The sequence below is a fragment of the Oryctolagus cuniculus genome, chromosome 18, assembly GCF_964237555.1.
Source record: "Oryctolagus cuniculus chromosome 18, mOryCun1.1, whole genome shotgun sequence".
NCBI lineage: Eukaryota > Metazoa > Chordata > Mammalia > Lagomorpha > Leporidae > Oryctolagus > Oryctolagus cuniculus.
The window spans coordinates 41,824,939-41,850,853 of NC_091449.1; the positions used below are offsets into that span (position 1 = coordinate 41,824,939).

The 25,915-nt window shown below is 39.8% G+C and overlaps 1 protein-coding gene and 2 non-coding genes across 11 annotated transcripts in view; all 3 read right to left on the minus strand.

Moving 5' to 3' along the window:
• The window catches only part of CNOT1 (CCR4-NOT transcription complex subunit 1), an 88,661-nt gene that overhangs the window by 16,791 nt on the left and 45,955 nt on the right, over positions 1 to 25,915 (minus strand). For 3 of the 9 annotated variants that reach the window (XM_051846836.2, XM_008257368.4, XM_008257363.4), the window contains exons 17-34: positions 23,957 to 24,107; positions 22,590 to 22,791; positions 21,383 to 21,529; positions 18,732 to 18,856; positions 18,223 to 18,509; positions 16,845 to 16,923; positions 13,126 to 13,356; positions 12,703 to 12,843; positions 11,692 to 11,871; positions 8,443 to 8,559; positions 8,003 to 8,113; positions 7,643 to 7,720; positions 7,280 to 7,457; positions 6,473 to 6,603; positions 2,483 to 2,779; positions 1,418 to 1,558; positions 1,219 to 1,323; positions 147 to 266 (exon numbers count right to left, since the gene is read on the minus strand). In XM_051846836.2, the coding sequence (XP_051702796.1) occupies positions 147 to 266; positions 1,219 to 1,323; positions 1,418 to 1,558; positions 2,483 to 2,779; positions 6,473 to 6,603; positions 7,280 to 7,457; positions 7,643 to 7,720; positions 8,003 to 8,113; positions 8,443 to 8,559; positions 11,692 to 11,871; positions 12,703 to 12,843; positions 13,126 to 13,356; positions 16,845 to 16,923; positions 18,223 to 18,509; positions 18,732 to 18,856; positions 21,383 to 21,529; positions 22,590 to 22,791; positions 23,957 to 24,107 (2,821 nt within the window). The remainder of the gene's footprint in view (positions 1 to 146; positions 267 to 1,218; positions 1,324 to 1,417; positions 1,559 to 2,482; positions 2,780 to 6,472; positions 6,604 to 7,279; positions 7,458 to 7,642; positions 7,721 to 8,002; positions 8,114 to 8,442; positions 8,560 to 11,691; positions 11,872 to 12,702; positions 12,844 to 13,125; positions 13,357 to 16,844; positions 16,924 to 18,222; positions 18,510 to 18,731; positions 18,857 to 21,382; positions 21,530 to 22,589; positions 22,792 to 23,956; positions 24,108 to 25,915) is intronic. The other 6 variants (XM_070061972.1, XM_051846837.2, XM_002711549.5 and 3 more) reach the window with 3 other exon arrangements.
• LOC127491422 (small nucleolar RNA SNORA46) lies at positions 10,549 to 10,685 on the minus strand. The gene has a single exon (XR_007920082.1). It is a non-coding gene; the product is annotated as a small nucleolar RNA SNORA46 (small nucleolar RNA).
• Positions 23,553 to 23,688, minus strand: LOC127491424 (small nucleolar RNA SNORA50). Its single transcript, XR_007920084.1, has one exon. It is a non-coding gene; the product is annotated as a small nucleolar RNA SNORA50 (small nucleolar RNA).

Genomic DNA, 25,915 nt, shown 5'->3' on the forward strand with positions numbered 1-25,915 from the left:
AATAAATTAAAAAAAAATCTATAACTACAACAAATGGGGACATTCTTTCCTCCTATAACTAAAACTGTCAGGAAGCTAAGGATATAGTAACCAACAAGAATATCCACATTAAACTATAAAACATTCAATTTAATTCAAGTATTTACCTTCATGGGCTGAGCTAAAAATCCTGTCGGCTGACTTAAGTCATTCGTAGGCAAGAAGCCAGGCACATTGCGTGCAAACTCTTCATAAACAGCCAGCTGCTTTGGGTCCACACCACCAACCTCGGAAGAAGAAAACCTATTTTGACAGAATCCACTCCAAACTTTTTTTTCTTAAAATGTAGTTTACATAAAGGTAAGCAAGGGGGTTCTGAAAAGTGATACCAGAGCTACAACATTCGAGGGTACTTCAAAAAGTTCAAGGAAAATCAGATTAGAAGAAGTTTATTTTAATGTAAAATATTTTGAAATCCATGCACATTTTTTAAAAACACACATTTTCTATGAACTCCTAAAATTTATTTATTGGGGGTGGGAGGAGAGAAAACAAACTGATCCAAGCTGCTGGTTCATACTCCCCAAATCCCTGCCAACAGCTGGGACTGCAGCCAAGAAAAATCAAGGTCTCCCATGAGGGCGGCAGAGATTCAATTACTTGACCCAGAGTTGGGCATTGAACCCAGGCACTCCAATATGGGATGTAAGCATCTTAACTACCAGGTGGGCAAACACCTGCCCTGCTATGAACTTTTTGAAGCAAACTAGTCTAACTATATGATATGGCATGCATACACACAAGTTCAGAAGACAATGTCCTGTTTCCTTGAATCCTGTCACTCTAATTTATATATTAAGAGTTTTTCCACTGAAAATGGCCCCCTCAAATGGGAACATGTCAGCACAATTCTTCATTGAAACCGATTCACATTTTATTGGGACCAATGAGCACTCTCAGTAAAATGTCACTAAGTGTGGTTAGGGAAGTTGAAATTGAAAACATAAAAACAAGCACAAGAATTCTTTACAGTGGACCTCAACAACTTAGAGGGGGGCAGGAATCTAAGCTATTTCCATACCTGCTCTACAGGCAGCCTTTAAGTGAAATGCTACTTGGGGTAAGACGCTTTCTCAGAAACATTTAGCCCCGCTGTCCTAGTCCCGTTGAGTAGTTCAAGCAACAAGTACATTAAGAAAACAAAGATGGGGCAGGGAGAGACAGAGCCCCAATTCTCACTTTTAGCCTGATTTGCTCTGGCATCCGCTCAGCTTGATATGTTAATACAACAGGATCACAGTATCTGCGCCCTTCTTGCCTAGCATGTTTTCTCAGTTCAAACTCCTGCAAACAAAAAAAGTCACTGAGGTTCTTGTTATGAGGTACTTCCTTAAATTAAGAAAAAAAAGAACCTACAAGGCAAATATTAAACACTTACAGTTGCTAGTCTCTTGTCCATCTCAGGACCTGCTTTTTCTACAGCAGTCTTCTGAATAAAACAGCAAGCTAATTCACAATTGTCCTGAGCTAACTGAGCAGCTGCCTGATCCATCATTTCCCTTTGTTGTGGGGACGCAGTCTATCAGGGTAAAAATATACATATTAAAGAAGGAAATACATTTTAATGTACATAGATGACATTAAGAAATAAAACACATCTGACAAATATGTTTGAAGTTCAAGCTCTATTGAGGAATTGGCTATAATCTTAGAGTAAATATCCTTAAAGATAAGCTCCCCCATCTGTAAGATGAAAATACCCTAATGATCTTATCAGTTGTTCAGCAATACAAAAACACTAAAACCCCAAATCAAGTAATTCCTAACCATGACATCTGAGACCAAGAAGTGGTAACTAAGTTACTTGAAGGGGATGTTGTATAACGGCATACATGCAAAATCACTTTACATCGTATATTTTGTCCTGCTCCAAATGCATTTATTTGAATTCTTCATTGTTAATAAAATAAAATAGAGATGGTTAGCTTCTTGTATTTAAGGGCAAAAAAATCTTCACTGCTCTAAACAAACAAATATTTGGGTGTTTACTATCTGGTACTGTGTTGGGGCTATGACACTGAGCAAAAACAGACATTGTACTTAGCCTCACAGAATCTATATTCTAAGAAGGAAAACATGAAACGTGGTAATTACTAAGATTCAGTGGTTATGCCCAATGCCATAGGCAAAGAAACATTTTGGCAGACAAGCCATAGGAGTTTTGTGTAACTTTTTGTTTAACATTGGAACCAAGAAATACCATTAGGTATGATTAGGGAAGCCCATGTTGGGAAACAAAAACAGGCACATGAAATCTTCACGGTACACCTAAACAACTTTTGGGGAAACAAGGTATTTCCATACCTGCTGTACAAGCAGCCTATATGTGAAATGCTACTTGGAGTGAGATGCTTTCTCAGAAACATTTACCAAAATTGTCCTATTACCAATGAGTAGTTGAAGCAAGAACAAAGAGAAACTACCAAGGAAATAAACAACTTACACGAAGGGCTGAGGCAAAACTATTTTTCAGGTTTGTAGATATGCTCATAAGCAAAGGTTCCCTACAAGTAATCATAGCCATTCCAGCTGTCAAATTACGCATCATGTGATGAGCTGCTATTCGCATTCGAGATTCTTCAGAATCCAGGGCAAAATCCTTCCTGACTATTTGCTCACAAGTAGTCATGGCAATCTTAATTGATCGATCCACCACAGGATGGACCAACTCCTGGACGGCCCGTTCAATTGCTTGACGCACACATTGCTTCAACTGTGGATGTGCCTGAAACAAGGGTATCTGGAGACGGGGATGTGGGGGGTGATAACAAATTAAGTCAACAGTTTATTCTAATAAGACAATTTATAGCAGAAATCATACCCATGATTTTGAATATTACAGGAATAATGAAAAACTCATCAAATATACTTAAAATTAATGATGAATTCAGAGAAGCTGAGCTACATCAAAGCTAGTCAGTATACCTATTGGAAAATTTGGTAGTAGGTATGTCTGATACGCAGTCATTCATTCATTCGAAAAGCAGAGAAAGAAAGAGAGATAGCTAATATCTATTAGTTCACTCCCCTAAATGATCACAATGGGTGGAGCTGGGCCAGAAGGAAATTGAGAGCTGGGGCATCAATCCAGTATCCCACATATGTGGCTAGAACCCAATTACTTGAGCCATCACTGTGCTCTACTAGAGTTCTCATAAACAGGAAGCTGGAATCAGCAGATGAGCCAAGACTCCAACCCAGGTACTCTAATACAGAAGGTGGGAGCACTAACCACTAGGCTAAATGTATGTCACTGGAATTTTTTATAATTCAGACTTAATGGGCAAATAGTTCATTATAAGATGCTTACAGACAAATTACTGGTTAAAATTACAACTCGTGTACTTTTTCTTTTTTAAGACTGTATTTATTTGAAGGTATAGTTACAAATAGAGACACAGAAATTCCATCCCTTGGTTTACTCCCTAAACGGCCAGGACTGGGTGGGAATGAAGCCAGGGGCCAGGAGTATTTGGTCCATCCTCCACTGCTTTTCCAGGCACATCAGCAGGGAACTGGATCAGAAGTGAAACAGGTGGGACACGAACAAGCACCAATATAACATGTTAGCATAGCAAGCAACAGCTTTACCACTATGCCACGACACCAGTCCCTCATGTACTTTTAAAGAAAGTAGTGTCTCTATTAGTTGGTTTGTATGCCAGCTGCTCCACTTTCAATCCAGCACTCTGCTAATGTGTTTGGGCCCCTGTCACATACATGGGAGACATGGAAGAAGCTCCTGGCTTTGGCCTAGCCCAGGCCACTGCGATCATTTGGGGAAGGAAAGAGCAGATGGAAGATTTGTCTTTCCTCTCTCTACAACTCTTTCAAATAACAAATTAATTTTTTAAAAGCAAACAAACACTGAAAAACCTTTTGGCATGCAGAGCATTAACAAATACCTTAGAAAAGGCAGCAAATGCCTAACAAAGGTGGGCAGGAAGGGTGCCAGGAATGGGCGGATATTTGGTCCAGTGTTAAGGAATGTCTGGGATGCCTGCATCCCATATCAGAGTGTTTGGCTCAAGCTCAAGCTACTCTGCTTTGGATCAAACTTCCTACTATGCATACCCTGGAAAGCAGCAAGTGATGGCTCTAGTACTTGGGGGTTCATGCCAAGTATAGGAAACCTGATTTTTAGTGCATGACTCCTGGTTTCAGCCTGGCCTAGCTTTGGCTATTGTGACCATTTGCAAGCAAAGTGACCTAGCAAATGGAAGATCTCTCTAGCTTTAAAATAAAATGAAAAACAAATTAAAACAAAAACACAGGGTGCCAGAAAGAAAGGGGTTAATCTATGTTCTAAGAAAGACTGAGATGTGAAAGCACCTGCTATGTCCAATGTAAGGAATATCAAATAATATTGGGAAAACATTAGTCATGATGACTCAAGGAGTCATGAAATTCCATCTGATGTCCTCAAGGTTTGTATTTGAAGTTTGCTAATCTGCAGAATGAAGTCACATTTAGAAAATCCAAGCTGTATACTGAGGAAGTTCAGGGCAAAAACTGTCCCAATAAACTTCTACAGCATGGTTCCTACGCATGACAAAATGTGTTCCACTGACACACACTAACAAACCATGACTGATGCACATGTTAATGTCATGACTACCAGTGGTTATTTGCTTTGTCTGTTCTGGGCTGACTTTACTATAAAAACCCACAGTAAGTTATACTCTCATACTCAGCATCAACAGGTCCACTAGATTCTCAACATGATAGAAACCATGATCCCAAAGATGCAAATAAGTGGTCAATAAACTGATTCCAGAAAGCAACGGAAAAGACATAGAAAAGGCTTGCCTATCCATCTTCACCATGATGTCTTTCTTAGAAAATTCATAGAGGGGCCGGTGCTATGGCGCAGCAGGTAAAGCCACCGCCTGCAGTGCCAGCACCTATATGGGCACTGGTTCGAGTCCCAGATGCTCCACTTTCAATCCAGCTCTCTGCTATGGCCTGGGAAAGCAGTAGAAGATGTCCCATGTGGGAGACCCAGAAGAAAATCCTGGCTCCTGGCTTCAGATCAGCTCAGCTCCAGCCTTTGTGGCCATTTGGCTAGTGAACCAGTGGATGAAAGACCTTTGTCTCTGTCTCTCCTTCTCTCTGTAACTCTACATCTCAAATAAAATCTTAAAAAAATTTACAGAGCTTCACAGTGAAGGTAGTAGTTCTAGAAAAGCTATTACAGATGGCACTGAAGTTGAATGAGTTGATGGCTACAAACCAAAGTCAAAGAATCTGCTCCAAATTCAGAATGTTAATAGTGATAAAAAGTCCTATAGGGATGGGCTTCATGGCACAGTGTAGGTTAGGCTGCTGCTGGAACATTAGCATTCCTACTGATTCATGTCCTGGATACTTTTCTTTTTTAAAAGATTTTATTGGAAAGGCAGAGTTACACACAGAGAGACAGTTAGAGATAGAGTGATCTTCCATACACTGGTTCACTCCCCAGATGGCCACTACAACCAGGAATGGGTCAGGCCAAAGCCAGGAGGCAGGAGCCTCCTCTGGCCTCCCACATGACTACAAGGGCCTAAGGACTTGGGCCAACCTCCACTGCTTCCCCAGTCTCATTATCAGGGAGCTGGATCAGAAGTGCAGCAGCTGGAACTTGAACCAAATGGAATACTGGCACTGCAGACAGGAGTTTAACCTGCAAATCAAGCTTCCTCCTCAGGTACACATGGGAAGGCAGCAGCAGATGGCCCAAGTACTGGAGTTCCTGGATTCTGGCTTCAACCTGGCCCCCAGCTATTATGGGCAGTGGGGGAGTGAGCTAGTGGATGGACAGTATGTTTCTTGCCCTCTTCTCCCTATCTATTGATCTGCTTTTCAAATAAATAATCTTTCAAGAAAATCCTGTTGGTTGAAGGGGTGTGAAAGGCTAAAGATAACAAGCAATTCTGAATCTACAGAATAAATATTAGCTTCATGTTTAGGGAAAAGTACTTATGAGAGATTACTTTACATGACCTTAGATCAGATTCACTCCTGGTAACTGACCTCAACAACCTAACTGAAAGTACTAACTCATTCAAGACCCTAGTTGGGAAATTTTACAGACACACAAAAATCTGCTTAGTTGCAGTCATCTTCCAGGACAAATAGCTTAATACAAAGCTAATGTGACATGAAAATATAAATAAGAGCCAACATACACCATAAGTCTTTTGACCTATGTCAAGAAATCTCAAGAGATCAAAATTTTATCACCAGTTTAATTTATTTTCCCAGGTTTGGGTAAGAGGAACCAGTGACTAATTTCAAGGCATTTCTGACTATTTTTAAAAGAAATCAAAAATCCCAACTATACCACATAGCAGTTCCAGATCTATACTTTGACAAAGAGTCCAGAGAGAAGGCAAAGTGATGAAACAGCTCACAAACTAGAAACAAGGGGAAAGGAGCAGTGCTGACTTACCGTTGGATTCAGAGTAATGTGTGGTGACAAGCCTGCGAGGGAATACACATTGATGTCATGGTAGCTGTACTGTGGCTGTGGTGGAACTGTGGCTGTACAGGTAGTGCTGGTAGCTGGTGTAGTAGACGTTGCTAAATGTAAGTAATAAAATAAACAGAACATTTAAAAACACCTGCTGAAGCTACTAGACAATTATCTGAACAAGCCATTGTTATCTAATTAAGTAGATCAGATTGCTCTGAGGGAGGAGTCTTTCCCACTCTGAGAGATAAGTTTTGTTATTATAACAGACGTTTTCAAAGCACACAAAACTACATCACTAATAGTGCCCCAAAGCACAGAACTTAATTGAGGGATCCTGTCACAACAGCAGGCCCAAACCTTATAGGCTCAAGTCTATTTTTTACAGATGTCTATTTTCAACCTCACCTGCTTCTCTAGTTTACTTAGGATATCTTTGCTGCTAGGAGCAAACAAAAGCTGGTTCATTCTAGACATACATCCCAACCACTCAGCATCCCAAAACCTCACCCCTACACCTCCAATCCTTTTCATATATATAAAATATATCCATTTCATAAAGCCATCTAGTCTGGCAAACTCTAGGTTTGAAGGATAACACAGGCCATCATACTAGGCAATTAATTCTGAGACTTCACATAACTAACCGCTGTGACTAATATATGAGCAATGAGTGACTAAACCACAAATTACTGAAGAATGTGTGAACTGTCAAGACAGAATCTAGTAAGATTAAGTTAGTAAGAGAATATTCTGGTTACCAAAAGGCTAGACTATCATACTTACTTGTAGTTGTGATGGGAGGGAGTTCTTCTGGCTGCTTAACATCTTTCTTTGGAGCAGAGAGTTGTTCATCTAAGTTCTTTAGGCGATCTTTATCCTTTAGGAGGTTTCCAGGTTTTAGTTCATTGATATCTAATGCAAGGTTCTTGCAGAGGACCTCAATCTCAAACTTCAAGTTTAACTGCATCATAATTCCAATATTTGATTAGAATATTTAAAACAAAAATTTAGTTTTATTCATAACATATTCCACCCTCAACAACTGTTACCGTGCATATCCCCCCTACTCCAATCACTCTGCCTTCATTCTAAATGTTAATTCTGTGAAGGCAGACAATGTTCTAAAGGATAAAGAAATAAATTTACCTTTAAGTCATGTTCCTGATGTAGCTCAGCTAATACATTCATGATTGCCATTGTCCAGGGGTTTGGTGGCCTAAAAACCTGAAGTAAAAACCATTATGTTAAGTTGGCCCAGAGAGCACCCTTTAATTTGGGTATTTTAAAACATTTATACCCACACGGCTATAACAAATCCCCCAGATTTCCCATCTACTTCAGAAATTTCCCATCTGCTTCAGAAAAACTCAAAAGTCATCCATCAGCATCAGACCTCTAATTTCAACTCTAACTGCAAATGCAGAATGCACAAAACTAGGAATAAACTCCTGGGTTGAAATGATACAACTCATATTATCCATAAATGACATATTAAAATTTACTCACCACACTACGAATGCTGGACTCTAAGACTTTGGCAACAAAGGGCACTACATAGAGCAACTCTTGTTGTCCTTTAACGTAAGCCTCTAGCAGCAAAGATTTAACATCCAAATCCTAGAAAAAAAGAAGTACTTTCAAAAGCTGGGCATATACTACAAAACTCTCATAAAGTACCCATACAATGGGATCTCACTAAGCTCATCCCCAAAATAGAAAATCAACATAGTATCTGACCCTTGCCTTAGAAAAAGGAAGGGGTGACCATCACACGTTGCTGGCTTTTCTTTATCCTAAAAGATGTAGAACCATGAGCAAATATTAGGAAATCAAAATATGGGCCAAAATTTTACAAAAAAAAAATCATTAGAATAGCCCCAAAGTCAAGACTTTTAGACACATGCACATTATCAAACTTAACATAAAACTTTTAAGCTGAAACTCACAGTGTGTAAGATGGGTTTATTTTTAGCTAATGTGATCATTCCTAACCAATGTCCCAAGTTCTTCAACAAAGAACGATCTGAAAAATTGGCAGCAGCTTTATCTGAAGTCAGGAGCACCTGAAAGGGCAGAGAATTTAGATGTGAGAATTAGCTTATGGTAGAAAATTCGTAACCAAACACTTCAGACTCTGTTATCCAATAAAGCCCAAGCCACCATATTTTGGGGGTGAGGGTGTGGGAGGGGAAGACAGAAAGATCTTCCATCTGCTAGTTCACTCCCTAAATGGCTGCACCAGCTGGAGCTGAGGTGACCTGAAGACAGGAACCAGGAGCTTCTTCCACATCTCCCACATGGGCAAAGGGACCCAGGTACTTGGGCCATGAACCGCTGCTTTCCCAGGTGCATTAGCAGGGAGCTGGACTGGAAGTGGACCAGCCAAGACTGGAACTGAGCCCATATAGGATGCAAGAGCCACAGGCTGCAGCTTTACTAGCTATCCCACAGTGCCGGTGCCAAGCCACCACTTCTGAACATTAACAGTGACATTTTTATCTTTTGAAGCTTTTTATATTACAGAAATAATAAGCACAGATTGAAAACCCTAATCTGAAATACTCTAAAACTGGAAACTTTTTCAGTGTTGACATGATAACACAAGAGGAAACCTCCACACCTGAGTTGACATGACAGACAAGCTAAATATGAGCACACAAAAAATACTAAACAGATTACTTTCAGGCTACATTAGTATAGAGCACTTATCAAACAAAAATTGTGGGGCCAGCAAGTAAAGCTACATATGGGCACCAATTGTGTCCCAGCTGCTACACTTCTAATCAGGCTCCCTACTAATGGCCTGGGAAAACCAGCAAAAGTAGTGGTCCAAGTGTTTGGGCCTCTGCCACCCACGTGGAGACCCAGATGAAACTCCTAGTTTCTGCCTGGCCCAGCTCTGGCTGTTGCAGAGTGAACCAGCAGATGGAAAATCTGTTTGTGTGTATGTATTCCTTAACTCTTAAAATTTTTAAAATAATAAACAATAATCTTTGCAAATGTGTAAAGAGCTAAATTTAATTCAAATGAACAGGCATGTACAGGAATACAACCAAAGAATCATCTATTGCATCTCTGGCACAGCCAAGATATTACATAACTCTGGAGCCAATTAAGATAACTTCCTGAAATATAGCCTATTATTATTTTCTAGAAAATATAATCTATCTAGTTGAACTATATTTGTTACTTCCCTCTAAGGGGTAAAATGCAAATAAAGGAGTATGTTCTAGGCACAAGCACATACAATTATTACATGGTACTTGAGCCCTGTCCAGACTGAGTGGTTATTTCTTAATTTATGGACACATTTAACTTTTTTAGATTTATTATTTGAAAGATGGAGTTATACAAGAGTAGATTGAGACTCAGATTTCTTCCAAAGGCTGGTTCACTGCCCAAATGACTGCAACAGCTGGGGCTGCACCAGGCTGAATCCAGGGGCTTGGAACTACACCAGGGTTTCCAATATGGGTGTCTGGGGCCCAGATACTCAGGCCATCTTCTGCTGCTTCTCCCAAGTGCATTAGCAGGGAGCTAGACTGAAAAAAATGAGCATTCAGAACTAAAATCAGCACTCATGAGATACCAGCAATGCAGGTGGCTTAATCCACTGTACCAGAATGCCAGCCCCTATATTTTTTATTGAAAGTCAAGATCTTGGGAGAGGTATTTGGCCTTGCACTGAAAGACCCACATCCTATAAACAGTGCCTGGACTTTATGCCAGGCTCTGAATCCTGACCCAGTCTTCCTGCTAATACAGATCTGGGAAGACAGTGGTGATATCTTAAGTTATTGGTCCCTTGACACTATGTGGGAGACCTGGATTGAACGGAACCACCCCTGGCCTCAACCACAGGTTGTTTGGAGGCATTTGAGAGTAGATCAGGCAGATGGAAAGTCTGCCTCTCAATTACAAACGTTATTTTCTTTTATGTAAACACAAGTTTTTTAAAAAATAAGTAAAAAGATTTTGACATTTTTCCCAGGAGTACTTGGGAACTTCCATGTATCCCAATAATCCTTGCTATCTGATAAAAGCCAAATTGTCAATGTTCCTTAACTCCATTAAGCAACAGCAGAATGGTACAAGTAAGCTGTGCAACAGATGGAGCCAGGTTTTCTTTTGCACTACAGCGTAACCAAGAATGAGGAAAATTCTCATCCATAGGTTTAAATATAGTGCTGGTTCCTAAGCCAATACTAAATTATTCAGCAAAGAACGCTAACGGCTGTACCCCTGATTCAGATTGCTCTTTTGTAAATTTAGATGACTCTTGTCAATTTTCCCACCAAAGAAAGTATGGTTTAGAAATTAAAACTTGAATTCTATGAAACAGCATCAGTTAATTAAAGTTAGACCTTAAGATGAACTGCATTAGGTCCTAAACACTTCACCATCGGAAGATACCAACAAAAACACTTATTACAGTATTGTTTATAATAGATACAAGGTTTCAATGCCCAATATCCATTTACACATATACAACAGTTTTCTAATACGACTATTTAAAAAAACAGTGGGAGATAGGCATTTGGTCATGCAGTTAAAATGTCAACTGGGAAGCCAGCATCTCATCTCAAGAGTGCCTGGGATTAAGGTCCAACTCCTCTTCCTATTTCATTTTCTAAGTTTAATGTGCACCTTGCTGCAGGTGATGGTTCAAGTACTTGGGTCCTGGCCACCCACACAGGAAAACTGCACTAGGTTCTGGGCTGCTGGTTTCAGTTCGGCCCAGCCCCAGCTTTTATCTTGAGGAGTGATCTCTGTTTCTTGGGGACAGTGCTATGGTGTAGTCTGCAGTGTCAGCATGCCATATGGGTGCCTGTTTGAATCTCTGTTGCTCCACTTTCAATCCAGCACCCATGCAGGAAACCCAGAAGAAGCTGCACCCTGCTCTTAGCTTCAGATCAGCCCATCTCTGGCCACTGCGACCATCTGGGGTGTGAACCAGCGGATGGAAGCTTGCGTACATGCTCTCTCCCCACCACCATCCATGTATCTCAGCCTCTCAAATAAATAATTCTTTGAAAAAAGAAAAAAACTACAAGATCTCTATCTTTTGCCTTTAAAACACACACACACACAAACTAATAAAATAAAAAATAAGCACCCAGCATGAAATTTAAGCTACAGAATCAAGGATTTCTAAATCAAAGCAGTGATTTAAAAAATCCAAAAACAACTCTTACTTTGATGTTTCTATATGTCTCATTCAAAACCATCTTGTTAAATTCAGGATTCTTCAATGTATCAAGAAAGTTTGAATACAAGCTATGAAAGTTTGGCTCAATACTGACTCTCTTCATAACCAAATATTGCGAAACCCAAGGCATAAATTCTTCCTTCACAGTTTCTTTCAATTCTTCAACCTAGTCAATCAATAGGACATACAAAATTACACTACAACAAAGCAAGGTTTGGTTTTCCTGGACATATGGCCCCTTACAAAATTTGCTAAAAACACCATACTTCTTCTTTTCCCCATTTTAGATAGGTACTATAAAGTATAGTATGCTCATTACCAAGCAGCACATAGTCAACAATCTTTCAAACTAGGTGATTAGAACTCAAATATGTAATGAACCCTTTCAGCTTTAAAATTATGAAACACAGTACCCGAGGATCCCCTTATTTTTATTAATAATCTACAACAGGCCATTAACAGTTCTAATACCAGTACTGTGTTTACACAGGAATCATCTGCTTTCCATAAAACAGCTAAGTCTGAAGCATCTCTTCCACAAGATATTAAAAACTGCAATTTTCTCAAAAATTATGCGAGCATATTGAAATATGACACCACATATTAAAACTCGCTTATTTAGTTATTAGCTAACATAGGCATTGCAAAGCAGTCTTTGAATTTAAACTAGGAGACAAGCTGTCATTCTTAATGCTTCATATAAGGTCTACCTCAGTGATCAGATAACTAATAAATACAGTGGGATGGAATGAGATAGGACTAGAAGTACAAAAAGAAACCTTTCATCAAGAGAACACAAAGTCTATTTCAAAAATCTGTAACACATTGTAAAGCATACATGTTTAAACTGACTCTACTTAATGTCTACAACCACTGGTTGGATATCCACATTCCTTTCACTTTGATTCTATCATTTGTCTGCCTTTAGAGTGAGTATTTAAAATAATCAAAAATAAGGTCCTCAGGAGAAGGCATTTATAAATTATGACATGCTCACCTTTTGTGTCATATTTGACTGTGAGAGATTATTGAAGATAAAAGCGATTTTCTCTTGGATATTTTCTGGAGGTTCTACAATTCTCTCAGTTTGATCTGTGGCCACAAGCAAAGTATCTATATTTGTAGTATTGATAGAAGGCTAAAAAGAAGAATAAGTAAGTAAGCTGAAATGCTTCCTGGGATAATCACAGAAAAGAATGTTCACAGATTCCATCATTGTAACATTTACACATGCTGTGAATATATACTGAACTAGTAATAGTGGCTATATCTGAGAAACAGGGGAGGGGGGTGGATACAATGAGAAAAACACTGGTCTTTTACAGTCAGCATATGCTATAATAAAATTAAAATACTACTACTGGTTATACTGCAATCCAACAAATCTTGGAAAATAAAGAAATATAGACCTACTACTTACTGGCACATCTTTCTTAAAGCTTACTCCAGTTGGCCTGGTGACTGTAACTGTTTTAGCAACAGTGGTGGTTGTTGAAGTTGTTACCATAGTGCTAACCTGACCAGCAAGAGGAGCTTTTGCTGGAACTTGGGCCTGGGCCTGGGCCTGGGCCAGTGCAATACTTCCAGGGGTTGTGATAGAGCCCTGCATTTTCACAGGAGGATCTCGAGACTGCTGTCCATACTCAATGTACTACAGAGGCAAAGAGAGAAACACATTAGAAGAGTTCTTAACAAAAAGTGAGAACTTGGAATTACACTCTCCTCACTTCTAAGAGACTAAAAATGAGTACTACCTTAATCTTTGCCCCCTCCTAGAACAAGTGTATGTTAGTGGACACCATGAACTCCAGTGGAAGACAAAAATATACTCTGCTGTTAACAAGAATTAAGATAGCAAGTGCCAAATATATGCATAAGAAAATGCCTTCATAAATGTAAATTAAAAAAATCTGTAAAATTCATGCTTTACTGAATACAGACAAAAGAAAAAAACTGAATTGTGAGTTATATCTCAATAAAACTGTTAGTGCAAAACAAAAAACTAAGTTAATGATCTACAGTATGTGTTTTAGAGCAGCGTTCAATAACAGATCAATCAATCTCCCTCGTAACACAAATCAGAAGGTGAGGTGCCAGTGCTGTGGTATGGTGGGTTAAGTTTCTGCCTGTGGTATGCAGGCATCCCATATGGGTGCTGGTTTGAGTCCTGGCTGTTCCACTTTCTGATACCACTCCCTGATAATGGCCTGGGAAAGTAGTGGGAGCTGGCCCAAGTGCTTGGGCCCCGACACCCATGTGGGAGACCTAGAAGAACCTCCTGGCTTCAGATTGGCCCAGCTCCAGCCGTTGCAGCCATTTGGGGAGTGAACCAGTGCATGAAAAACCTTTTTTTTCTGTCTATAACTCAGCCTCTCAAAAAAATAGTGCTTTAAATTAAAAAAAAAAAAAGGGGGGGGGAGCAGGCAAACATGGGGTTCCTGATACTGTTTCAATAGTATTTACCTGGTAAAATTGAAACTACCACCTACACGTGTAATTTTAGTAATTAATTAAAACTGAAATGCTTTTAAGTAGACAATCTCTGAAAAAAGTATGGACCTTTAAAATTAACAAGTATAGAATGAAAAACAGTAATTTCTCTCAACCTTTGTTGGATGCTGGGGGTCAGCTGTATGATCACTCATCTTTGGAAATCCATACTCCTGGCTCTGAATTTTTCCCAACCTGCTCACTTAAATGACTACACTTAATCCTTGCCACTCCAAGATTCCTCAGAGGTAAAGTCGTTAAAATAAACCTGCTCTACTATAAACGAACCTAGTAGGATAAGGTAGGATTTATAAGCAGGTTCAAATTCTGATCTTCCTTTAAGAGTCATTTAGTTATCTGAAAGGCAAAGTTTTGCACGCACACACACGCAATCTTCCATCTACTGGTTCACTCCCAAAATGGCCACAATGGCAGGAGCTGGGCTGATCCAAAGCCAGTTGATTCTTGTAGGTCTCCCATGTGGGTGCAGGGGCCTAAGCATCTGCGCCACCTTCGGCTGCTTTGCCCAGGAAAATTAACAGGGATTTGGATCGGAAGTGGAGTAGCCAGGACTCCATATGGGATGCTGGCATTGCAGGTGGCAGCTTAACCTGCTATGCCACAGCACCAGCCCCAAATTCTGATCCTTCATCCATAAAATATATTCTTTTAATTTAGCTGTTTTATGTAAACTTTTTAAAATTCAAAGTATATGAAATAGTTTTTTCCTGACAAAAAAATATTATTCCACAGATCCATCTTGAACCTAAGCACCTGTAAGAGTGTTTTGTTTTGTTTTTTTTTTTTTTTTTTTTTAAAGTCAGAGTTATAGAGAGAAGGAGAAACTGAGTGATCATCCATCCATGGTTCACTTCCCAGATGGCTGCAACCAACAGCACTGCGCCAAGCCAAAGCCAGGAAGCAGGAGCTTTATTTGGGTATCTCAGTTGGGTGGGAGGGGCCCAAACACTTGGGCCATCTTCTGTTGCTTTCCCAGGCTCATTCGTAGTGAGCTGGATCAGAAGTAGAGAACCAAGGACATGAACTGGCACCCAAGTGGGATGCCGGCATCACAAGAATCAGCTCTACCTGATATACCACAACACTGGCTCCCCAAATGGCTACAATGGCCAGTGTTGAACCAGGCCAAAGCCAGAAAACTGGAACTCCATCCAGGTCTCCCATGTGCATGGCAGTGGCCCAAAGACTTGGGCTATCTTCTGCTTTCTCAGGCACACATTAGCACAGAGCTAGACTGGAAGTAGAACAATCAAAGACTCGAACCAATGCTCACACTGGCCCCAGAAAGCTGGATTTTTAAGACGCACGGGTCTAACTCTCATATTTAACAGCTTTAAGTAGTATTAATGTTTAAAGTAGAGGAGAATTTACTGACGTATATTCAACATTCTTTTTAGAAATAGCTAGACTTCCCACTAATACCAGCATAAATATTCTCATTAATAGTATAACTTATGTTCTTCAATAATATTATCAGATTAAAAGAATTACTAGTGGCCAGCATTTTCGGGCAATTGGTTAAGCCATGGCGGGCAAAATCTGCACCCATATTGGACTGGCACCTTCAGTCACAACTGTTTCCCTTCTGATGCAATTTCCTACTAATGCACCAGGAAAAGCAACAAAAGATGGCCTGAGTACTTGCGCCCCTGCTACCCATGTTGAAACACAGACGAAGTTTCTGGCTCCTGATTTCAGCCTGTACCAGACATTAGTCACTGTAGAAATAAGTCAATGAGAAAGACCTCTCTCGCTCTGCCTTTCAAGCAAATAAATCTTTAAAAAAATTTTAAATAACAACTAAAAGCTTTTTATCTGGCAAAACTACCGCTAAAAATTACCATCCAAGAACATCTTTTATGCTTTTTCACAAAGTAAAATGATGCGGTGGCATTGTGGTGTGATGGGTAAAGTTGTTGCCTGTTGACACCAGCATCCAATGTGGCACTAGTTCAAGTCCTGGCTGTTCCACTTCTGATCTGGATCCTTGCTAATGGTCTGGGAAAGCAGTGTAGGATGGCCTACCCAAGTGGGAGACCAGAAGAAGCTCCTGGCTCTGGCCCAACCTGGACATTGCAGCCATTTGAGGAGTGAACAACGGATGAAAAATCTCTATCTCCTTTTCTGTAACTCTGCTTTTCAAATAAATAAGATGAATCTTTAAAAAAAAGAAAAAAAAGGCTGCAAAAGGAATAAAAATACATAGATCACACCAATCATCAAGAAAGCTAAATAGGGGCCGATGCAGTGGTGTAGTGGGCTAAAGCTGCCACCTACAGTGCTGGCATCTCATGTGTATGCTGGTTCAAGTACTGGCCACTCCACTTCTGATTCAGCTCTCTGCTATGCCCTAGAAAATCAGCAAAAGATGATCCAGCTCTTTGGGCACATGTACCCTCATGAGGGACCTGGATGAAGCTCCTGGCTTCGGATAGGTTCAGCTCTGGCCATTGCAGCATCTAAGATATGGACCAGCAGATGGAAGACCTCTCTCTCTAAATAAATCTTTCAAACGTTAAAAAAATAAAAACAAAAATTAAAGCTAAATACCATTCCTAGAAAAATCCAAATCATATCAAAATAAGTAACTGCAAATTTGTAAAGGCTTTCGGTCATGAGGACACTTACCTCCTGTAAATGATGTGGAAATTGCATAAAGTGATTAATAGAAGCCAAATGTTGACAATACTGGGGATAGTCCTTCAACCTGGTGGCAAAAATATTTGTTCATCATTTTACAGAAAAATAGAGCAACACTACTACTAACATTCTTCCTAATGCTAATCTGGATTATTTTCCCCCATTTTACTAATAAATATCTTGAGAATGCTATAGAAACAAGTAGAAGGGAAAAACTTTTTATTTTTACATTTAAACGTTGCTTAGATTTTAACTGAGCCAATAAAATTTTCAGGAACAGGTGAATGGAAAAACAATTTGTAAATCTGTACAATACAATACTGCTCAGCAATGAAGGGGAACAACAAACTGAGACATGCAGTAACATGGGTGAATCGCTCACACACCACACTCAAAAACCTACAGACTATGATTCCACTTCAACTACACTCTGGAAACAAATATCAAAATCAGTGACCACTGGGAATCAGGTATGAGGAAAAAGGATCAACTTCAAAGGGGAACAAGAAAACTTTGGAGAGTGGAGGTTGAAATATTCAGTAAATGACTAAAAATTTTCCTCATTTCTTCTAATTTATAAAGTTATTGTTGTACATTTTGTTAATATAGTGATGGGGCCTGGCACCCATACTTCATGTTTCTTACATTTAGAAAGACTAATGGACCAGGTTTGTGGAGCAGCAAGTTAAGTCACCACCTACAAAGCCAGCATCCCATATGAGCACCAGTTTGAGTTCTAGATACAGGCAGAGTGGACAGTGAGAGAAAGAGAGAAAGGTCTTCCTTTTGCCGTTGGTTCACCCTCCAATGGCAGCCACGGCTGGCGTGCTGCGGCTGGCGTGCTGCGGCCTGCGCACCGCGCTGATTGGAAGGCAGGAACCAGGTGCTTCTCCTGGTCTCCCATGGGGTGCAGGGCCCAAGCACTTGGGCCATCCTCCACTGCCTTCCCGGGCCACAGCAGAGAGCTGGCCTGGAAGAGGGGCAACCAGGACAGAATCCGGCGCCCCGACCGGGACTAGAACTCGGTGTGCCAGCGACGCTAGGTGGAGGATTAGCCTATTGAGCCACAGCGCCGGCCTAGATACTCCATTTTCAATCCAGCTCTTTGTTAATGTGCCTGGGAAAGCAGCCAAGCACCAAGCAGGTACTTGGCCCCCTGCCAAATCACAAAGCAGACCCGGATGGAGCTCCAGGATCCCACCTTGGGCCTGGCCAAGCCCTGGACACCACAACCATCTGGGGAGTGTGAACCAGTAGATGGAAGATTTCTGTCATTCTCACTCACCCTATAACTGCCTTTCAAGTAAATAAATAAATAAATCCTTTAAAAAAAAAGTGAAACTTCATAGGAAAACTGTTCACTCACCTATTTTTAAATCTATCTAGTGCAGCAATCCCAAAATAATACATTTTAGATCCAAAAGGCTTGCGTAAGGCTTCAAGAACATATCGCAGGGCTAGACCTAGTGCCATGTAAGTGACCAGTCCTTTTTCAATTATCCCACCAAACAGGCAGGCTGTTATATGTAATTCTTTATCTGGGTACTGGGGGAAAAAACGGTATTCTTCAAACAAATTCCTTAGCATACAGTTAAATACTTCTCGTTCTCTCTTTATAGTAGAGTCCTTAAATCTCTGTAGCATTTCCAATACCTGGAAAACCAAGACAAAAACAAAACACAATCATTTTCAATAAATATTCTTAATAGAAGACTTTTTGAGCAGAATATTCACAAATAAATAGCTATACACAACAAATACTAGATTTTCGAAAGACAAATACGCCAAAACACTGGGAGTATTTCAACAAACCTCTAAAAAGCTATTTATATAAATCTATCTAAACAATGAATAACTATCATCCTAGATACTCACCTCATCAACAGACATGGTTGGATGTGGTGGATGATTATATATTCGCTGGAAATAGCTGTTTGCTTCATCATCTATCTCTTTACTAAAGTGCTGATTTGCCTCAGGCCATACCTGAGACAAGTCCGCTGTTGGAAAAAAAGAAATGCAATCAGTAGGCTTTTATGCCCTTCCTCCACTTCCCCATAAAGTACAGAAGACCAGAAAGACTAACCTGTGGGGGGAAACTGAGGAAACTAATCAAAGCATTGTTTATTGAGTGGTCAAGTTAACATTAAGGTGCACTAATTAAACTGCCCTACAAAATTCTACCATATTAATTTTCTTCATCAGGATGAGTAAACTCTCCACTAATGTACCTGAGAAGGCAGCAGATGATGGCCCAAGTGCTGAGACCTCTGCCACCCACATGGAGAACTAGATGGAACTCTAGGCTGCTGGCTTCATCCAGGCCTGGCCACTGAGCTCTTGTGGGGAGTGAACTGGCAAATGGAAGATCTCTATCTCTCTAGCTGGGCCTTTCAAATAAATAATTTTTTCTTTAAAAAAAAAAAAAGTTCACTAAAGGAGCTGGCACTATGGCATAGAGAGTAAAGTTGCCAACTGCAGTGCCACCATCCCATATGAGCGCTGGTTCAAGATTTCTCTCTCTCTGCCTCTCTGTAACTCTGCCTTTTAAATAAGTAAATCTTAAAAAAAAAAGTCACTAGGGGCTGGTGCTGTGGTGCAGTAGGTTAATCTCTGCCTGCCGCAACGGCATCCCATATGGGTGCCGGTTCTAGTTCTAGCTGCTCCACTTCAGATCCAGCTCTCTGCTGTGGAATGGGAAAGCAGATGGCCCAAGCACTTGGGCCCCTGCACCCACGTGAGAGACCAGGAAGAAGCTCCTGGCTCCGGACTGGCTCAGTTCTGGCCATTGCGGCCATTCTGGGAGTGAAACCAGCGGATGGAAGACGTCTGTCTTCCTTCCTTCCTTCCTTCCTTCCTCCCTCCCTCCCTCTCTCACTGTGTGTTAACTCTACCTCTCAAAAAAAAAAAAAAATTACTGGAAGCAAATTCATTAGGCACTTAACATAGCCTCAATAAAAGTTTTTATTACTTTGTAACAAAAATCACATGTAACATGTAAAAATTATCAAAACCAGTACACAACACACTGATACACAAAGCATGCTACAAAACATAACATTCAGACAAGACTTTCACACGAACACTTTCAAAGCAACTGCTGTAATTTCAAACTTCATGAGATTTCAAAAGGTTAGTCAGAAATGAAATTAAAGGATGTGCTTTTGCTGCAAAAAATGAACTCCATGAAGAATATGTTCCTAAATTCATTTTCTATGATGTTTACAATTTATTTTTCATTTATCTGAAAGGCATAGTTACAGAGAGGGGCAAACAAAGAGAGATCTTCCTGGTGTTTCTCTCCCCAAATGGCTGCAATGGCCAGAGCTGTGCTAGGCAAAAGCCAGAAGCTTGGAACTCCATCCAAGTCTCCTAGGTGGGTGTCAGAGGCCCAAAGTACTTCAGCCATCCTCCATGGCCTTCCTAGGCTCATTCGCAGGGAGCTGAATCAGTTATGGAGCAGTGGGAACTCAAACCAGTGCTCATGTCGGAAGTTAGTACAGCAGGTCGTGGTTTAACCTGTGGCACAGCGCCAGCCCCAGAGATCTTCCATGAACTTCTTGAAGATTCCTTATATTTAATGCCAAGAACAGGAATCTATAATTATTAATTACCTATTGATTCAGAAAGATGACTTTTCTGATTTTATGATAATAAATTATTAAGAAGTAGAAATTGTTTTTATATAAATGTTTTTATATCATGTAAGGGGCCAGGAATTGTGATACAGCTAGAAAAGCTGCCGTTTGTACCACCACCACCCTATACCAGAGCACCAGTTCTAGTTACCAGCTGATCCATCTCCCTCCTAAATGTGCCCAGGAAAGCAACAGAAGATGTCCCAAGTGATCAGGCCCCTATGACCCATGTGGGAAACCCAGATGGTCCTGGCTTCAGCTTATACCAGCCCCAGTCATTGGAGCCATCTGGGAGATGAGCCAGAAGATAGAAGATATTTGCCTCTCCCTCTCTCTCTCCCTTAAAAATAAAATGAAAAAATCTTGTTTAAAATGTGTCATGACGACAATATTTGGTATCTAAGAATATCTGTAATAAAACTATAAACTTAAAATATATATTTACATATGTACTGCCTAAGCTCAAATAGAAATCTGAAATTCTCCTGCCTGCTCCTGACTTGTTAAAAATCAACACTACCAAAAAAGCTTAAAAAAAAAAAAAAAAAAACTACAAAATTATATGGTTGACTATAAAATTTATACTTTCATACTTCTTTAATCTTTCATGATTTTAAGATAACACCCTCAGGGTTACCACTTACTAACTCTTACTTTCTTCTGGTAATCCAGAGCAAAGGTGCAGTGACACTTCTAATGTTTTTATTTTAATAATTCAAATTCATGGATTTACTTTCATTACTCCAGGACACACTTTATCATATGGCCTAATAACAATGTATTAAAATAAATCAAGGTATTTGTCCACATAACTCAAAGGACAAATGAAACAAATTTTTTTATGTACATCAATCACACTTCACAATCACAGACAACACTACCACTTACAAGGTTTCATCTTACTCTGCTGGAATGTAGGCTGGTTCAATCCAGAGGTGCCCAGTTTCCTCTGTACAAAAGGGTCGTTATTCACTGCAGGCAGTCCAAGAGCCCCAGATCCTATACCAGTCAGGCTGCCTGTGCCAAGACCACCTACTAGAGAGAGTAAAGGCAGCCACAAATTGTGTCATTATGTATACTCACAACTCATTAACATTTCAGATACAATTTCCCAATTTAAAAACAGTCTTTCATGCTCACTTCAGCACTTATACTAAAAAGTCAGTATCTCTGTTAACTTTCCTTATTATGTCTATCCAATTCTAGAGAGACTATAAACTAGTAACAAAAATGGATACTAATATTTTTAAGCAAATACAGCTGATTAGTTTATTTGCATTGTGGGCATTGATGTTTCCAGAGCACAGACCAGCATGCCAATGATAATCAAAATAAGAGCTGACTTGCTTTTGCAAATGATTAGAACTGGGAACCTCATGCTGTTATTATCTAGATATATAGTTGGGATTTCTTTATTCCTCTAAAAAAAAAAAAGAATCTTAAAACAGATCTTTGTAAATAGGCCTTAATACTCATAAGTATTAAGTAAATGAGTAATTCAGTCTAGATCCAACTGTCTATCAGCAATATTAACTAGGTCACAAACACTCCAACAATTCGGTCCTTGATGAAGTACAGAAAACTCAGGAGAAATCAGTGTGTACAAGCAAAAATATGTAATCTTTGATATAAAGGTTCAAACCAAAACTGCTGAAAAAAAGTTTCCAAAATTTACAATTTTCAAGATAGGTCAAGTGTAACATGGCAGCAAAAATGTTTGAAGCTAACATGTGCCAACAGTTTCTACCTAAAACATAACCAACTTGAGTAATTTGTAAAACAATGAGTTCTTGATCTAAGTTCTTTAAATTATGTGATTAAACACATATTACTGCTTATATTATTATTTAGTAATAATGAATCCCATACTAAATATTTCAACTCAGTTTGCAATTAAAAATATCCAAATTGTTCATTCGAAATAGACTTAAATTAAATACAATAGTATATTTTTCTTCCCAGTTTTGAATATTGAAGCAACCTTCACAATTCTATTTAAGGTGCTTTCTTTATCACATTAATTAAAAACCCTTACCTTATACTAAAACACAATGAACTTTATAAATTATCCACAACCCCAAATCCCTCTGCTCACCTGGAAGCTGTGATGAAAGTCCTCCAATACCACTGAACGCAGTTGTCTGATTTGGGGTTGAAAGGGGTGGAAATGCTTTTGCTGGTGACTGAGGGGTACTGAATGCAGAACCCAAATTTGGAGGAAAACCCTGCATACTCTGGGTGTGAGGGGCAGCTGAACCACCTATACTAAGAGATGCCATTCCAGCAAGAGGGTCAATCTAAAGAAAAATAGTATAAAAATGTATTAAGCATAGTTCAAAGAAAGGCAGACATGATAAAGGTAAAGCATCTTTTGCAATAGCAGTTCATATCCTAAATAAGCAATCAACACCCAAACAATCATGGTACTAAACTCCCAATCAAGTCAAGTATGCCTCCCAGTCATTTCTCTCACTATGTCATGCACATAGTGAGTAGGTTTAAAGAGTCAGCCCTTGCCCAATTACGAGGGGCCACTGGTCTACTAAACTTCAATAATCACAAGACAAGCCACCCAGTGCAGTACTAAATATTTAGTAATAACAATGAGGCATTTATTACAGTGAATCCTTGCAAATTCTAATAACCTACTTAAAACAATCTCTCAAAATAAATTATCCCACTTTGAATACATTAAACAACATTAGAAATTAGAAATAAATCTTCCAATCAAAACAAATCTAGTCAAAATTCAAAAATCTTATGGGTTGGGGAAGGTCAGCTCTGATTTTAAAAAACAAACTGAAAAACAAGGTATGCTAAATATTCCTTAAAATATCTAATCACTACACTTCCAAGCTTCATAGTTTGTGGCACTCCTTCATACCTTCATGACTACAGAAAATGACAAGCCAATGCCTTTAATGAGGTAGCCACTGAAGAATCACCAAGTGCCTCTTTCTTTCCTTAAACCCCAACCTGCCATTCAATGCAGCTGGAAACAGAAGCGGAGTATGTTGCTCCCAGAAAGAAAGGGGTGGTCGATGTCAGGGAGTAACTTAAATGTACCTTGTTTTTAAAAGAGCAGTTCAGTTGAGAGCTGAAGAGCCCCAGTTATAACAAGTCGTTATGCTCTAGCACTGTTGCATGGCCCGTGAAGCTACAAACAAGACACATCAGGTTCAAAGGCAGTGCTTATTTTTCAAGAGTAATTCTTACTTTAAAAAGAAACCTTTTCCATTACCTAAATGAGGTTTCCTATATCTTTCTTCTCATTTATAATCTATTTGGTGATTAAAATCTATTTTCTTAATGCCTATTTATGGATCTCTTTTAAAATATAAGTAGACAGTAGACATGCAGTTTTCTAAAATGTAGTATATTCAATTAATGAAGATGTAGAAGTTTACTCTATTCCCAGCCAATGAATAAATTCAGACATACCAATGGCAGCATTCATTTTACCTGAACAGGAGAAATGGCATCTAAGCTGCTAGCACTGGGAGGGCGTCCTTTTGGCATAACTCCAGGTGGTGGTTGTCTGGCCTTATTCATAACATTACTGCAATTGGCTACCATGGTAAGGATCGTTTCTGATAACTCCTGAGAAACACTCCTTATGGAAGAAAAGAGGACAATATCACTTGCTACTTCCCAAAACACCTAAACAATCCAGTTTTCTAATTAAAACAAAAACAAAGAACACTTGGACTACATGACTAAATTAGTGCCAAATCCTACCCATTTATATCTTTCATTTATCACTGATTTTCTGAATATTGGTTTTCTAATTTACACCTCTGAAATAGTTTGTGTACAGTGGCACCAATATTCCACATCTTAAGCCACTTGGCAACCACAAAAACAGGTGGCAGACGGATCTCTGAAACAAATGTCAAAAAGATAAATGTCTGACAGGCAGACCTTCCTGTGTCAGGGAGTTAAAATTACTTCATGAACTGTGGAGCCTGCCCATTATATTTAGAAGCTCTATACAAATTTGACACTATTTTACATCTTTTCCTGAATTCAGAATTTTATGACTGGCAGTAAGGAGTTAAAAGTGGTCACTGAGACAACGAAGGGCTTTACATTATGAAACAAAAAGGTTGGGGTTCTTCTGATATAAGACTTGTAAATACAGTTTTCAAGAAACTGAGTGGCCTAGGTCTGACTAGGGAACCCCTGCTCACTCACTTGTGATTTGTTTGCATTTTCTTGAAACCTGGGCATTGACAGCAATGGTCACAAGATAAGGATCCAGCTAGCCAAAGATAACATCTGAGCAAACTTTCTTATTACATATTACTTCCTCATTGTAATCAGGTTGCCAAGTTTGTGTCTCCATATATAAATTCTGACCCACTTTCCTTCAGTGGAGAGGTTGGATGTTAAGGTACTAGACTGACAACCTGGATGCTAGCATCAAATCTCTCCCTTTCTTTTACCCAAATCTTTGCCTCTGTGTCATTGGTATCCTTTTTTTTTTTTTTTTTTTTTTTAAGATGTATTTTATTTACTTGAAAGGCACAGTCACACAGAGAGAGAAGGAGAGATACAAAGATCTTTCATCTGACGGTTTACTCCCTAAATGGCCACAAAAACAATCAGGGGCTTGGCCAGGCTGATGCCACGAACCAAGAGCTTCTCTCACATGGGTGCAGGGGCCCAAGCACTTGAGCCATCCTCTGCTACATTCACAGGTGCACTGTATTTTTTTCTGAAAGACACTTTCTCTCTCTCTCTCTCTCTCTCTCTCTCTCACACACACACACACACACACACACACACACACACACGGCACACGGCACACGGCACACGGGTGGGGGAGGGGTGTTGACTGACTGATTTTGATTTTCCATCCACTGCTTCACTCCTCCAAAGGGCTGCAATGGTCAAGGCTACACCAGGCTGAAGTCAGTAGCCTGAAACTCCATCTAGGTCATTCATGTGGTTGCTAAGGTCTAGGGATTTGGGCTACCTTCTACTTTCCCAGGTGCATCATTAGCAGGGAGCTGTATTGGAAGTGGAGTAGTCAGAACTCGAACTGGTGCCCATATGGGATGCTGGTGTTACAGGCAGGAGTTTAACCAGCTGTGCCACAACATCAGCCCCTAGCTCTAGTTCTTGATTAGAGTTTCCTTCCAGGAGCAGGCACTGTGTGTGCAGCAGGTAAATCTGCTGCCTGCAGTGTTTGCATCCCATATGCGCATCAGTTTGAGTCCTGGTTGCTCCACTTACAATCCAGCTTGCTAGTATGGCCTGGGAAAGCAGCAGAGGATGGCCCAAATCCTTGGGCCCCCATACCCACGTGGGAGACCCAGAAGAAGCTCCTGGTTCCTAGCTTTATAACAGAGCAGCTCCAGCCATAGCAGCCATTTGGGGAGTGAACCAGTGGATGGAACACCTCCTTCTCTGACTCTC